The sequence below is a fragment of the Arabidopsis thaliana genome (genome assembly GCF_000001735.4).
Source record: "Arabidopsis thaliana chromosome 1 sequence".
Classification (NCBI taxonomy): domain Eukaryota; kingdom Viridiplantae; phylum Streptophyta; class Magnoliopsida; order Brassicales; family Brassicaceae; genus Arabidopsis; species Arabidopsis thaliana.
In genome coordinates, this window is record NC_003070.9 from 7,508,257 (window position 1) to 7,522,326 (window position 14,070).

The 14,070-nt window shown below is 36.5% G+C and overlaps 4 protein-coding genes across 7 annotated transcripts; 1 reads left to right on the top strand and 3 right to left on the bottom strand.

Moving 5' to 3' along the window:
- The first annotated feature begins 444 nt into the window (after window positions 1–444).
- On the top strand, window positions 445–3,545 carry SCL1 (SCARECROW-like 1). The gene is made up of 2 exons (NM_101996.4): window positions 445–919; window positions 1,455–3,545. Exon 2 carries the CDS (start codon window positions 1,465–1,467, stop codon window positions 3,244–3,246), a length of 1,782 nt encoding a protein of 593 aa, NP_173566.1. The 5' UTR covers window positions 445–919; window positions 1,455–1,464; the 3' UTR covers window positions 3,247–3,545.
- SWEET1 (Nodulin MtN3 family protein) lies at window positions 3,494–5,225 on the bottom strand. 2 transcript variants are annotated; one of them, NM_101997.3, is made up of 6 exons: window positions 4,992–5,225; window positions 4,838–4,874; window positions 4,627–4,722; window positions 4,251–4,530; window positions 4,038–4,157; window positions 3,494–3,950 (listed from the first exon to the last, which is right to left on the bottom strand). In NM_101997.3, the coding sequence occupies exons 1-6, from the start codon at window positions 5,023–5,025 to the stop codon at window positions 3,774–3,776; spliced, it is 744 nt and encodes a 247-aa protein (NP_564140.1). In that variant the 5' UTR covers window positions 5,026–5,225; the 3' UTR covers window positions 3,494–3,773. The 2 variants fall into 2 exon arrangements, with proteins under 2 accessions (NP_564140.1, NP_001323400.1); NM_001332506.1 differs by lacking the exon at window positions 3,494–3,950 and having other exon boundaries at window positions 3,954–4,157; window positions 4,992–5,140.
- A 2,527-nt stretch (window positions 5,226–7,752) lies between these two features.
- AT1G21470 (uncharacterized protein) lies at window positions 7,753–9,381 on the bottom strand. Of its 2 annotated transcripts, NM_001332507.1 has the most exons (4): window positions 9,271–9,381; window positions 8,466–8,892; window positions 8,264–8,379; window positions 7,753–8,154 (listed from the first exon to the last, which is right to left on the bottom strand). In NM_001332507.1, the coding sequence occupies exons 3-4, from the start codon at window positions 8,339–8,341 to the stop codon at window positions 7,954–7,956; spliced, it is 279 nt and encodes a 92-aa protein (NP_001319058.1). In that variant the 5' UTR covers window positions 8,342–8,379; window positions 8,466–8,892; window positions 9,271–9,381; the 3' UTR covers window positions 7,753–7,953. The 2 variants fall into 2 exon arrangements, with proteins under 2 accessions (NP_001319058.1, NP_001322153.1); NM_001332508.1 differs by lacking the exon at window positions 9,271–9,381 and having other exon boundaries at window positions 8,466–8,807.
- Window positions 9,382–10,689: 1,308 nt separating this feature from the next.
- On the bottom strand, window positions 10,690–13,296 carry AT1G21480 (Exostosin family protein). Of its 2 annotated transcripts, NM_101998.2 has the most exons (8): window positions 12,793–13,296; window positions 12,516–12,662; window positions 12,344–12,408; window positions 12,175–12,244; window positions 11,699–11,917; window positions 11,420–11,563; window positions 11,190–11,325; window positions 10,690–11,089 (listed from the first exon to the last, which is right to left on the bottom strand). In NM_101998.2, exons 1-8 carry the CDS (start codon window positions 13,168–13,170, stop codon window positions 10,860–10,862), a joined length of 1,389 nt encoding a protein of 462 aa, NP_564141.1. In that variant the 5' UTR covers window positions 13,171–13,296; the 3' UTR covers window positions 10,690–10,859. The 2 variants fall into 2 exon arrangements, with proteins under 2 accessions (NP_564141.1, NP_973879.1); NM_202150.2 differs by having other exon boundaries at window positions 10,730–11,325; window positions 12,793–13,241.
- Between the last annotated feature and the right edge of the window lie 774 nt (window positions 13,297–14,070).

The following is a 14,070-nucleotide window of genomic DNA, read 5'->3' on the forward strand; positions in this document are numbered from 1 at the left end:
CAAGTTGACAAAGTAGCTTTGAATATTTCATAAGAATCAACACGTTAAGCTGCACTAACAGCATGAAATCGTGAATATTTATTTAGACCAAATGTCAATTAGTGCGTACTGTCGTAGGCACCTTCGTCACCCCACGATCGCTTCCGTCATATAATTTTCAGGAATATCCAACGGTTTGTGTTTTTCCTCTTATTAACGGTTTGTGTTTTTCCTCTTATTACTCCAAAATAAATATCATAAGACAAATATTACTTTGCACTAACAAAACAAAAAAAAAAAAAACAATAAATCAATACTACCAAAAAAAAACCGAGTAACAATTTAATTGGTCAACAGAAATTGATCAAAACCAAATCGGACACGGAACTGCTAATTATATACAGTAGTATTCTTTTCCAAGTGAGATATAAATCACTAATTTCAGTTACCTTCTGGAACAGTAGAGCTAGAGAAAAATTCAAAGACTTTTACAAAGTCTTGTAAGCAATTTACCCTAAACAATAAGATATTGGTATTCTTCAGAAAACAATCAAAATTCTCTTCATATCATTTTTTTTTGTTCGTTCTTCTTCAGAAAACAATCTTCATTTTTTTTGTTTTTGAATTTTTTTTGGTTCAAGTAAAACCTAACACCACACGAGTCTTTAAAAGTATGAATCTTTAAAGAGTAAACACATCTTTAAACAAAGACCACAAGACACAGAATAAAACCAGAAAAATCAGAACCCAAAGCCAAAGCGTTTTTATCATTTCTGTCTTCTTCTGTGTAAACAGTAAGACCCCAAAGGTCAAACCTTTAGGCTTTGTTTCTTCCTTTAAGGCTTTTTTCCGACGTTTATATCAGATTTCTTCTTGTCAATTTCTTCATTTGGACAACCTCCATAATCCAAGACCGACCCTTTTCCTCTAATCTCTCCTGGTAATTGACTTCATCAACCAATTTTTGTTTCCTGGTCCTTTAGTCTTTTCTCTAAGCTTTAGATACTTGTTTGATTATGTTGTTTTGCTTTACTCTGGACTTTAATCCTTATGTAAGCTGTTTAAACCAGTCAATTTGCTATTAAGAAATAGATCTTAGTGCTCTGATTGTTCTGAATTGGGACTATGGAAGAGATTTATTGGTTAACTGGTTATGGTATTGAGAATTGCATAGATTTGGTAGGTATCAGAGGAAGAGTTTTTTTCAATTGATTTGGTGAGAGTTACATAATTTTTTTTTTCAATTCTCAATGGATTTTTGATGATAGTCTTTGCTTTGGAGAATCAGCTCTGAGATTTGGATCATAAAGTTTCAAACTTGCTTTATCTATGATGAATTAGTAACAAAAGGCTTAAACTTTAGGAATGATCTCTTGAAGCTTTGCATGATTTAATAAGCTTTTGTTAGAATCACAGTGCTTGAGGTTTTTCTGTGTGTGACATTGATAAGATTTTGACATTTGGGAACGTTGTAGTTGCAGCTGAATGGTGGAACAAACTGTGGTTAGAGAACATATCAAAGCGAGAGTCATGTCATTAGTGAGGTCTGCAGAGCCATCCTCATATAGGAACCCGAAGCTTTACACGTTGAATGAGAATGGTAATAACAATGGTGTCAGTTCTGCTCAAATCTTTGATCCAGATAGGTCAAAGAATCCTTGTCTGACTGATGATTCTTACCCAAGCCAAAGTTATGAGAAGTACTTTCTTGATTCGCCAACTGATGAGTTTGTTCAACATCCTATTGGCTCTGGTGCCTCGGTTAGCTCATTTGGCTCTTTAGACTCATTTCCTTATCAGTCAAGACCAGTTCTTGGATGTTCCATGGAATTTCAGTTACCGTTGGATTCAACCTCTACTTCATCTACAAGGCTTTTGGGAGATTACCAAGCGGTTTCTTACAGTCCGAGCATGGATGTAGTGGAGGAGTTTGATGATGAGCAAATGAGATCAAAGATTCAAGAGCTTGAAAGAGCGCTTCTCGGCGATGAAGATGATAAAATGGTTGGAATAGATAACCTCATGGAGATTGACAGCGAATGGTCGTACCAAAACGAAAGCGAACAGCATCAAGACTCGCCCAAAGAATCATCGTCTGCAGATTCCAACTCTCATGTAAGTAGCAAAGAAGTGGTGTCTCAAGCCACTCCAAAGCAAATCTTGATATCTTGTGCTCGTGCGCTATCTGAAGGAAAATTAGAAGAAGCTTTGTCAATGGTAAATGAGCTGAGGCAGATAGTTTCTATCCAAGGAGACCCTTCTCAGAGAATCGCAGCTTACATGGTGGAAGGTCTAGCTGCAAGAATGGCCGCTTCAGGAAAATTCATCTACAGAGCATTGAAATGCAAAGAGCCTCCTTCGGATGAGAGGCTTGCAGCTATGCAAGTCCTGTTTGAAGTCTGCCCTTGTTTCAAGTTCGGGTTTTTAGCAGCTAATGGTGCGATACTTGAAGCAATCAAAGGTGAAGAAGAAGTTCACATAATCGATTTCGATATAAACCAAGGGAACCAATACATGACACTGATACGAAGCATTGCTGAGTTGCCTGGTAAACGACCTCGCCTGAGGTTAACAGGAATTGATGACCCTGAATCAGTCCAACGCTCCATTGGAGGGCTAAGAATCATCGGTCTAAGACTCGAGCAACTCGCAGAGGATAATGGAGTATCCTTCAAATTCAAAGCAATGCCTTCAAAGACTTCGATTGTCTCTCCATCAACACTCGGTTGCAAACCAGGAGAAACCTTAATAGTGAACTTTGCATTCCAACTTCACCACATGCCTGACGAGAGTGTCACAACAGTAAACCAGCGGGACGAGCTACTTCACATGGTCAAAAGCTTAAACCCAAAGCTTGTCACGGTCGTTGAACAAGACGTGAACACAAACACTTCACCGTTCTTTCCCAGATTCATAGAGGCTTACGAATACTACTCAGCAGTTTTCGAGTCTCTAGACATGACACTTCCAAGAGAAAGCCAAGAGAGGATGAATGTAGAAAGACAGTGTCTCGCTAGAGACATAGTCAACATTGTTGCTTGCGAAGGAGAAGAACGGATAGAGAGATACGAGGCTGCGGGAAAATGGAGAGCAAGGATGATGATGGCTGGATTCAATCCAAAACCAATGAGTGCTAAAGTAACCAACAATATACAAAACCTGATAAAGCAACAATATTGCAATAAGTACAAGCTTAAAGAAGAAATGGGTGAGCTCCATTTTTGCTGGGAGGAGAAAAGCTTAATCGTTGCTTCAGCTTGGAGGTAAGATAAGTGACAAGAGCATATAGTCTTTATGTTTCATAAAACATAATTATGTTTTTACTGTAATCTTGGGTTATTGTGTAACTGGTTAAATCATCTCCATGTATTATTACCAGAGGTTAGGGGTGATCACAGGTACTAAAAGCTAATCTAACACTTATGGAAGAATTTTTCTTTCTTTTTTTTCCCTATTATATAAAAATAATTAGAGTTTTGGTTCTAAACCTATTTGCTAAGTGTGAATGAGTCTTTACATGTTCATATTTCAGTTCAAATGGTTAAATTTGTTAAGGTTCTCACTTACTATTAGGCTTATCAGTTTTAACTCTTAAACTCAAAAGCTCATTAGATCCATAAAACTCACAAAAGGCATCGTCATTCTTCATCAATCACTAGTGTATCAGTACGAAACTAGGAAACGTTACATTTTTCAGCATCATTTTTTTTACATTCCAACGAAACGAAAAGGAAAACTCTAGTTAAGCAGAGTTAATACGAAATCACATAACCAAATCATCCTCAAAAGCTCTTTTAAACTTGAAGGTCTTGCTTTCCATTAACCACATTCTGCTTCTTCTCATCATCTTTCATCTCCACTGACTTCTCATCTTTCTGAGCATCTGCAGATTTCTCTCCTTTGTTTCCACAGTAGATGAAGTATAGTATCAATTGCAGTGTCCCTAATGCACATCCAAACCCATTTGGGATCTTCGCAACAACAAAAACCCAAAGTTAGAAACAAAGTTTTGATATTTACCAAAGAAAACAACACAAGAAGGAGAAATTGTAACTTACTGCAACAAAAGGGTCACGACCGATTAGACCATAGACGAACCACGAAGTACCACAGAGGAAGACAAAGAGTGACAAAAAGAATGGCATAAACTCTACACTCTTCGTCTTTACCACCAATCTCTGTAAATCAATGAACCAAACACAAAATTTAACAAAATGAATCCAAAAGTAAAGAGTAGAACTTTAAAAAGATCCAATCCTGAGTTTGCTTACCATGATGGAGAGTGGAGAAGCGTACATGATGATGGAGAAAACAGTAGCTGCGAGACCACAAAAGAGTTTTCTACCGTTTCCTTGAAGAGCAAAGAGAGAGACGAGAGCTACTGTTGCGAATACAGCCAAAACGCAAGAGAAGATACCAAAGATCTTAATTTTCTCCTTCTTTGGTGCGTAGAAAAGAAAGATTAACACGTAGACTGTTTCGATCACTGCTCCTGTGCCATTGATTGTGCTCACAAGTGTGTTGTCTTTTGACACAAAGGGAAGTCCATACCTGAAAAAAACAGAGAAACGCAGAAACAGAGGAAGTAAGAAACAGAGCTATACTCTAATGGAAGATTAAAAACGTAAAAGAGGGAATTTTTTTTACCAAGCAGAGAGGAGACAGTTGAGGAGAGTCATTGGATAAGGGATACCAGAGAATTGTTCAGTGGATTTGTTCTTGATGATTCTCTTGAATGTTATCCTAATTTCATTCACGAACAAAAAAGAATCTTGAGTTTTTTTTTTCCAGAACAGAACAACAAGAAATCGAAAGAATCATAAATCGGTTCACTATAGAAGAGAGAAGTGATACGTACGAAGGAGCCAAGAAAAGAAACAGAGCAGTTGCATTTCCTGTAAAAAGTAGAAAAACGACAAAAACGGATTAGTAGTACTCTCAGTGATTTCTCATGGAAGAAAGACGAAGAAGATAGAAAGACAGAGAGAGAGGTTGAGGAAATGAGTTGCTACCGAAAACGCCGAAGATAGTGTGAGCGATGTTCATCTTTTGATCTCAAAGGTGGCTAAAGATTCTTCTTTTTTTCTTGTTCGTAAGCTGAGAGAGAAAGTGAGAGAATATGAGCTAAGTGTTTTCTATCGGCAAGCGTATATATATCGAGATTCAGCGTGTGTTAACCGCTTCACTGTGGAACACCAATAATTACAAAATTAATAAAAGTATAATAAATTATGAAATAATGGTATTAAATATTAAATTTTAAAAATACATGGTTCTGTTATTAATTTTTGTAGTATGAATAAAATTTGAAAAAAAAGTTATGGTTAAGAACTAATGTTTTGAGAAAACCTAAGTTTTAAATTTGAGTTAATTGAGTTATTTCTTATATAAAAAAAAAAAAGTTCCCATGATTTTGAATTCTAGTGTATATATACAGATTTTTTCTTGATACCAAATTAATTTTTGGAACGAGGTTTTTTATCTGTTACTTGTTTTTACGTCCTCGAGAGGTGAACCTGACTCTTTGGATCGACGTTTCTTTTGTAGATAGTTATAGAGATATGGTTAAATACTTAAAAATGAAATAAACACCTAAAAAGAGCAATGTCTTTTCTTCTTTTGTTTTTTGTTTGATACTAAAAGTAGCTCTGAACAAGCCAGAGTGTTCTGGGCTTGACGTTGATATGTGACTCGAGGCCCGAGCCTGTATTTTCTGCGGGGCAGTGGCTAGTGGTTCATCTTCTCCATGATGTGTTACTTTTTTTTTTTCGTTGCCCTCTTTAATAGAGATTCTAGATAAAATTTGACAGTTTAGGAAGTTTCTGGTTACATAAGCGAAACCAAACCTAACAAACTGTCAAGTTTATTTAAGGGCACCAATAAGTTTCACTAAATTTCAGTTATTCTATACCGTTGAACCACAGCCGCAGGATATACTTTTTAGTATAGTGAGTGATCTTTTTGGAATGTTTTCTAGTCACCACGAGTTAGCTTATTCAGCTTTACCCAAACCATATCGGTTCATTCATGATCATTTTAACCGGAGTAAAACCAACAAAAAGAACATTAGGTTATGATTGTGAGGCTAAGGTTAATGGATCAACGTCGGTAGATGAGTTGATTATTGAAGATGACCAAATTTGTTGAATTTTTTTTTTTTGTAGGAAAAAATCATGAAATTGGCTGTTCTCGCGTACGTGTTCATTATATATTTTTAATACGTCTAGTTCAAGAAAACAATTTAGCTATGTACGCAGTATTTAGCTAAAATTCAAGAACCTATCATAAGTCCACTGCAAATCTAATTTAGTTTATGATACCGTATTTCATCAAATGGCAGATTTTTATCAACCCATTTTTTCTTTTTTGTCGTTGGCTACATCAATATTTGTTGAGATTTTGATATTTACCTAGAACAATGTGATCTAATTACTATATGAAGGCAAAACCAAAATTTAGCACAGTAACATGATTACTAGACTGCTAGATGATTCAGTCTGCATACTTTTATGCTCTCTCATCTTTTGTGAGTTGAAAACACCTTTTAACTTGTTATCCACAATAGTCTTACTTTTAAATCCGAATCTAAAATGCAGAAGCTTGAAAATCTTTGGATGTGGACGAACAAATGCCATTATATATTAAGCTTTCACTAGGTAGGCACAAATTATCTGATAATTGTAATAAATTATCACCAAAAACAAAGAAAATCGAGGATTGAGGTTTGGTTTGAGTCCGACGTCAATGATTGAAAGCAAAAGAGTACTGAACTAGAGAGAAAAGGAAAAGACTATCAGAAGAGTGAAATGATGATGACGTTGGTATCAGCAAGCACCACATGGCATGGCACAACTCTTCACACGAGTCACGTAGCTCTTTCCTTTTCCAGACATATTCGACCTTCCTTGTCCAAGTTGTCCTCTCTTTCAAATTTGTTTTTTTAATAAGAAATTGGACCACTATTGTGTACTTTTTGGTTAGAAGGATCGTTAATATCGAAAAAATCAGAATGAATGGAACAAGCGGAATAAATAATTAACATTTTCTCGTTTTATTAAATTTTAGTGTATTCATTCATTTTCGATTTTATTTTGTAGGTGATCACACATCAATATTTAAATAAGAGTTTGCCTAATACATATATACAAGTGACCTAACGATTATGTAACTCTAGAGACGATGAAAAAAAAGTCACCTAACGTAACTTCTACTACCTTAAAGATAAGCTCTAGAGACGAGCAATAAATATATACAATCTCTCGATATCGATCATCATATTCTTGATGTAACAATTCAGCAGATAAATTTTTCTTTTTTAATCGAAGTTCAAAGAGTTTTCTTGATACGATCGAATCAAACGATAACGATATATATATATAAGAAGGGTACTTACATTCATCGATTGGGGACACATATTTATGAAGAGATTGATTATAACTCCTCAGAATTAAATATTTACTTGCCCTCAAAGGTAGGGGAATTTAAATATTAGCTTTCCCTCAAAGGTAGGGCTCTCTTCTCGACCTTTCTAACTTTCTATGCTTAACTGCATTTCTTTGAAAATTTTGCACGTTGTAATGTAATAGTAATAATGTCTTTGCACTGCTCTTACCTACTTTTGGCTTCTAGCTTCTTATGATATTTTTGTATTGATGGACTTACAGTAACCACCAAATTGTATCAGTCTTATCATCACCAATCAATCATCACAGAGTTGCAAGTTCGTCCACGAAACTTTGGAATCATTCACCTAAGTTTTAAACTTATTAACGCTTTTGGTATATGCCAGATTTCCAAAGCAAACAAACGATTCAGATCGTACAAAAGAATTGTGTTAGGAAGACGCCACATTGTTGATGTTCCATAGCCACACTAAACTTAAATCATATTACATGATCCCAAAGCGGACTGGCTTCGACAATACGTAAAACCTTAGAAATAAAAGAAAATTGCAATTGAAATGAACTTAATTCACTAGAAATGTGCACTTATGAAAACGAAAGATGTGCTACGTACATAGCGTTTATTCATCCCACATCTCTTTGTAAGTCCACTTGTTCGCAACAACAATGTGTGTTGAGTGTCAACAGCTCCACATGATCTGCTTTTCTTTTTGGCCTGAAGATGAAATATCTCCACGCATAGAGCCTTTACCTCGCCACGAAGCAAACCAGCCTGTTCAAAAACTCAATGATATTGCTTACGTTCAGTCACTAAGAGCTTATTAAGCAAAGTCACTCTTTATCGACTGGAATCTATTTATAATGCAACTTTTTTCTTTTACCTCGGTCCGCATGTTGCTAGCGTTTGCACCATAATTGGCCAGAGACTGAGCAGCTAAACATCTTTCATCGCTAAGCATACCAAGCAGAAGATGTCCACATCCAATACAGTCATGCCCTATCAACCGAACAAACGAACATTAGAAGAAAGTCACATATCAAGATTTTGAATTTGACAGATACAAAATTTGTCAGATAACTGACCAAGTTTCCGAGCTTCCTGACAACTCAAGAATGTACTTAGCACGGAGTCCAAATGGGATATTTATTGCCCTGATTTCCATCTTTTCAACCTCAATAGGCTCATTAAGTCCTCGTTGCCTATCTATTTTTATTGCCTCCACACGCACATCTTTGGCATTGATTCCTATGGATTAATCAAGAACCTTTGCAGCAATATTTCGGGGGCCAAGTAGTAGACCCACAAGTATGTGATCAGTCGTTACATATACGTGGCCAAACCTGCGGGTTTCCTCTTTGGCCAGCATTATAGCTTTCATTGTTTCCTCGGTAAACCGCTCAAACAACATCCTTAGGAAAAGTCTTGAGGGTTTTCTTAATAGCAGCAGCTCTTTGCCCCGAGATTCACCGTAAAGCTGCGGCCTTCCTAGCTGCGATTCACTTGGAAAGGCTGCAGTTGATAAGGGTAGACAATAGATCATAAGACCACCATATCTATATCTCTATATATGTATAGGGCTAAAAACAAAAACAAAAAAACACAACACTCTTGAAGTATAAGTTAATCCAAAGCTAATGTTATTTGAAACACAAGAATAACTTCCTCAGCATGCCAATTCACAAACACAGCAAGCAACACAAAGGAACAGTTTTTGTTAGTTCTCTACCAATCGAAGCCGAGAACAACCTAATTCTCATGGCACCCACCTAATTTGCGAAACCCTAAATACAAAAAGAATCCATTCTTCCTTTTTTTTCCCAAATCATATTCACTGTGCCCAAGCCACAATTGAAGCAGAAAATCAAGTTACAAAATCCATAGAGCTTACTTTAAAAGTATGTCCATAGCGTGACCTAGACTCTTTTTTTGTGTCGGCCGTCAGAGTCTTGTAGAAGAAGCAAAGAGGGGAAGATGTTAGGTTTTGGTTAGAGTTACAAGGAACATGCCTATTAATTTAAAGGATACTCACTAGCCGAACCTAATTTGGCTTTAGGTCTCATACTCACTAGCCGAACCTATTTGGCTTTAGGTTTTTTCAGTTTTTTTTGTCAATGAGCCATTTCCCCATTTTATTAGCTGAATTTAGGTCTTTGAAATATCTGGTAAAAATGATTATCAAATAATGAATTTCTATATATTATTCTGCAATCTTCACAATCTTTCATATTTGAATCGAAGCTAAAAGAGTTTTCTTGTTACGATCGAATCAAACAATAACGATATATACAAAGAAGGCACTTACACTCAACGTTCGGGGACACATTTTAATGAAGAGGTTGATTATAGCTTCCTAGAATTAAAAATTAGCTTGCCCTCAAAGTTAGGGCTCTCTTCTCGACCTTTCTATGTATAATTAACTGCATTTCTTTGAATACAATTTGCACCTTCGAGTGTAATACTAATAATGTCTTTGCACTCTTCTTACCTACTTTTGGCTTCTTATGATCCGTTTGTATTGATGGACTTATAGACTTATAGTAACCACCAAACTCGTAAGCCTTATCATCACCAATCATCACAAAGTTACAAGTTCGTCCTCCAAACTTCGGAATCAAGTTCATAAACTTTTTAATGCTTTCTGTATATATTTCCTGATTTCCAAAGATCGCTTCAAACAAACGATTAAGCTCATTCAAGAAGATTTCCATGGGAATTTTTTTACAATCGAATCAATTGTTCAAAAGCAGAATAATTGTGTTAGGAAGATGTCAAATCTTTGATGTTCCATAGCCACACCATTATTTGTTACTTAAAATAGAAAGTTCCTATTTACTGTGGTGAGCTGTGTATACACGGAGGCTTGTTTTTGGATTAACATCACCGATCACTCCAAGAAAACAGATTTGGACTCGTTCTGATTTCCGTGTGGAACTCTGTTTCGTGGGATCATATTATTGGTTCCTTGTCGGTAGATTACTGAACAAAACTTTGTCCTTCCATAGACAACCATCTCTTTCATCTATCTGGATCCTTCTATTCAGCCAAATCACATGTCGGCCGAAATAAAACTCAGTGTCCTTTGATCCGTCCAGATCAATCTACAGGTAAAATAATTTACAAGCAGATCAATATAGTATGCACTGTGCTTGATCAATATGTGGATATGATTCTGATTTCTCAAACGATAGCTTTGTAACATATTACTCTGCCTTCTTGTTGTGACCAGTTTAGTCTCTGCATAAATCTTAGATCATTCCCATGAGAGATGCTTTTGTTTATGGTACTATAAACCGTAAACATCGAAGAGAAGCCATCAATTTTGTTGGTTCGTCATTTTTCTATCAAATTTTAGTCAAACAAATTCCACTGAAGAGTGATATGTACAAAAAAATCAAGTTCACAAAAAAACTGTACTCAAATGTATCATTCATTTTGTTTCGTAAACACAAGATATTCTAGTGGAATGTTGAAACCGGTCAAGGTAGAGGCATAGGAGGTCTCCAGCTACTGAACTGGACCAGTTCTCTATTCACAAAACTGCCATTGTGCAGCCAAAACGTCTCAGTCGATTGCTGGAAATGTCTAACTTTGCGTTGAAGCTCCCATAGAATCCCTTTAACCGCACTGCAGGGTGCGGAATCTGGACCGTACACAAACAAACATCTAATCTTCCGACCTCGGGCTATCATTCCTTCTATGTCTCTATCTGAAAGACAAGCCGGGAAGAAGTTCTTAAATCTCAAGAATCTGAGCAAATCCATTGATATTGGCGAAGAGAAAGCGGTTCTGAAGTAACTTAATGTTACCTGATATTGAAGCTAAGTAATCAAGAAACTCTGAGCCTATTCGAGTTGATGGCCATTTGATCGATACTTGGGCATAGTCGATAACATTCTGGAAAGGCAGCTCGGCGTGGTCAGATAAAAGAACCGGGACACATTCCTGAACAAGCACAATCACAATATTACACAACGTAAGGTAAGTAATAAAGAAAGTGAAATCAAAAGTTGGGGTAAAGAGAAAATAGAGATCAGACCACAAAGAATGATTCATAAAAGCGAAGTGTCCATGATGATTCCCCACGAGGAGCGAGGCAGAACTTGGCATTCCTCAGATGTTCAAAATATGTTGTCCTTCCAAACTTTTCAGTTCCGCTAAACTTCAAATCTGGACATTCTAGCTGTTCACAAAACCACTCATGAGAAGCAAGCAAGGAAAAGAAAACATCGAAATAACAAGTAATAGCTTAGCAGATCCTCGATGGAAAATGAAAAACGTGTATAAGTAGTCTTTGAAGAAATAATGTGAGACTAACCTTATCTGGAAATTGCTTTGATAGGTCAATCAATTTAAGTCGACCAGCCTTCCCTTGTGCACGACCTAAATAATTTGCTAAATACTTCCTCTTTGACAGAGGCAAAGGCTGAACATCAGGTTGTCCATTTTTAGTCATAGCATCATCGACGTTTCCTGGTATGATTATATCTTTCCATGAATTAAAGGCAGTTGTGTCTTTCTTGTCAGTCCGGTCAGCCTGCATCCACAATCATTGAAGCATTCATGTTTCTGTAAAACAAACTCTAAGAACCTAGCTCAATGATTCCATTGTATGATTCTACAAGTAGGCACATAGACCATTCAGTTTATTCGAAACCACCCCTAAAAATGTCCAATGAAAACTCTGAAAGCCAGAAGAGACAGATATGGACCAAAGAACTTTCACATTAGCGCTTCACTACCAAATATACTTCAAAATACAAGAAACTCCTAAGCAGAGAGCAAGCTAAGTACCTCGGGAGTGAGGATAATAGAGCGGTTGATAAATGTTGACCAGGATCTAAACAAGTGAGCTCCAGCACCACTACAATAGCATAACAAAGAAAAGTAATGTCAAAGTTAGTATAAAAAGAATACAGTTCATCGAGAAAACTTTATATACTATTGATTAAGTGCCACATACCTCGGAAAAACAAATATATGATCACGACCACCAGATCTTCGGAAATACGGCATTTGACTCAAAACCTAGTGAATCCGAAACAATGTCAATAATACATATCACTGTAATTCGAAACAACAAAATAAAACATCAGCATCAACAATTTGAATGAGTGAGTGATGATTTCGTTAACCTTGACATAGGTCTGATTGATCTCCTTGTCATTAAGACCTCCCAACATTCTCACACATTTAACATAAGCTGGCACAAAGAACAAATCCGCTTCATCTTTCTTAATCGTCCTAAATTTGGACTCCAAAAGCAACTTGTGAATTTTAACCTATCATCAACACAATCGTAAGAATCACAAGTAGCTAGCAAATCCACACTTAACTACATTGCTATTTCCAGAAATTCCCAGATTGAATCGTTAATTCAATGTGAAATTAAGAAAGAAGAAGATAAATCACCTGAGATCCCCATTGACCTTTCAAGCATGCGGTGGTCTTAACACTACCATCCCTACCGTACAACAGCTCTTTAAGACCGTCGATCTCATTCTCATCATAAACGTAGATCTTCAGCGAGAGGTGAGACCCATAACCTCGCTCCGGCCACCGTATAATACCGTTATCAGTTTTGATTCCGTAAGAAGAAGAAGTACGACGGAGATCAATCACCGGAGTAACGGAATTGGATTCCGAGAACCACTGATCGAAAAGCCTAGTGACGAAGAAGGTAGAGACGACGAGAAAAAGAGCTCCAATCTGGTGCGTGCGAGTGCAGGGAGTAGCGTAGTGACTATACGCACCAAAATTTCTAGGCTTATTACTAGTTAAGCTCGCCATTTCTATCTCTCTCACTGTTTCTTCGTTTTGCTTCTTCAAATGTTTTAAGGCATTTTTTTTTGTTTTCGCTTAGATCTTGCATAGATGATAGATGACGAGAACATAACGTTTGGTGTTAGTGAAACGGCAACGTTCTCATGGAAATAAATTAATTTCTGAGAAAGGCCCATTATGGGCTCAGAAGAAGAGTTCGTATACGGCCCGACGTTCCTATGGTCAGTCCCATCTGATCTTGTTTTCCGCAAACCTATAACAATCTTCTAATTTAATTTAATGTCTTAAATTTAAACCTATAACTTCTGTTTTGTCGGTTGTTTACTAAATCTACTTCTAAGCCCATAATAGGCCTATTTATAATTTTAAACGACCCATTATGTATTATCAAACGTTATACAATCTAGGCGTTTGTGCAAGTTCAAAGCAAAAAAAAAAAAAACTTTTATTGATAAAATGGGAGAAAAAAAGTGTTCATAATCTTTCGTATTTGTTGGGTAGTAAACAGAGAACCATTGAGAAGATTAGGAAAGATTCAAAAACCCTAATCTCTTATTCTCATTTTCACAAATACAACTGTGTATGAATAAGAAAGAGAGATTTTCGAGTGTTTGAGACTCTTTCTATGGTGCAGTCAAAACACTCCCACATTGCATTGAAACTTTAGCCGATGGGCGTTCTAGTGTTACTCTCTTCTTTGAAGATAAAGACTTCAATCCAAACTGGTTCGATTTCGATGGTAACTTCAAGTATAAGTTTCATCATCTCTTATTCTTATTTTTGTGAGTCTTGGATAGATTTACTAAATTTTTCTCCTTACATCATACAAGATTAATAGGAGAAGATCTGGATTTTTACCACTGCTCCAGAATCAGTTCATGTCCTGCTTTGCAAGAAAGATCCACA

Coding starts and splice junctions, on each gene's coding strand:
- SCL1 (NM_101996.4), top strand. CDS start 1,465: ATGGTGGAACAAACTGTGGTTAGAGAACATATCAAAGCGAGAGTCATG.
- SWEET1 (NM_101997.3), bottom strand. CDS start 5,025: ATGAACATCGCTCACACTATCTTCGGCGTTTTCG. Junction 4,723..4,837: donor TTTCTTTTCTTGGCTCCTTC/GTACGTATCACT, acceptor GAATGAAATTAG/GATAACATTCAAGAGAATCA. Junction 4,158..4,250: donor CTTCTCCACTCTCCATCATG/GTAAGCAAACTC, acceptor ATTGATTTACAG/AGATTGGTGGTAAAGACGAA.
- AT1G21470 (NM_001332507.1), bottom strand. CDS start 8,341: ATGCTTAGCGATGAAAGATGTTTAGCTGCTCAGTCTCTGGCCAATTAT. Junction 8,155..8,263: donor CTAGCAACATGCGGACCGAG/GTAAAAGAAAAA, acceptor GTTTTTGAACAG/GCTGGTTTGCTTCGTGGCGA.
- AT1G21480 (NM_101998.2), bottom strand. CDS start 13,170: ATGGCGAGCTTAACTAGTAATAAGCCTAGAAATTTTGGTGCGTATAGT. Junction 11,326..11,419: donor TTTATGAATCATTCTTTGTG/GTCTGATCTCTA, acceptor GTGCTTGTTCAG/GAATGTGTCCCGGTTCTTTT. Junction 11,090..11,189: donor TTACTTAGCTTCAATATCAG/GTAACATTAAGT, acceptor CTTGTCTTTCAG/ATAGAGACATAGAAGGAATG.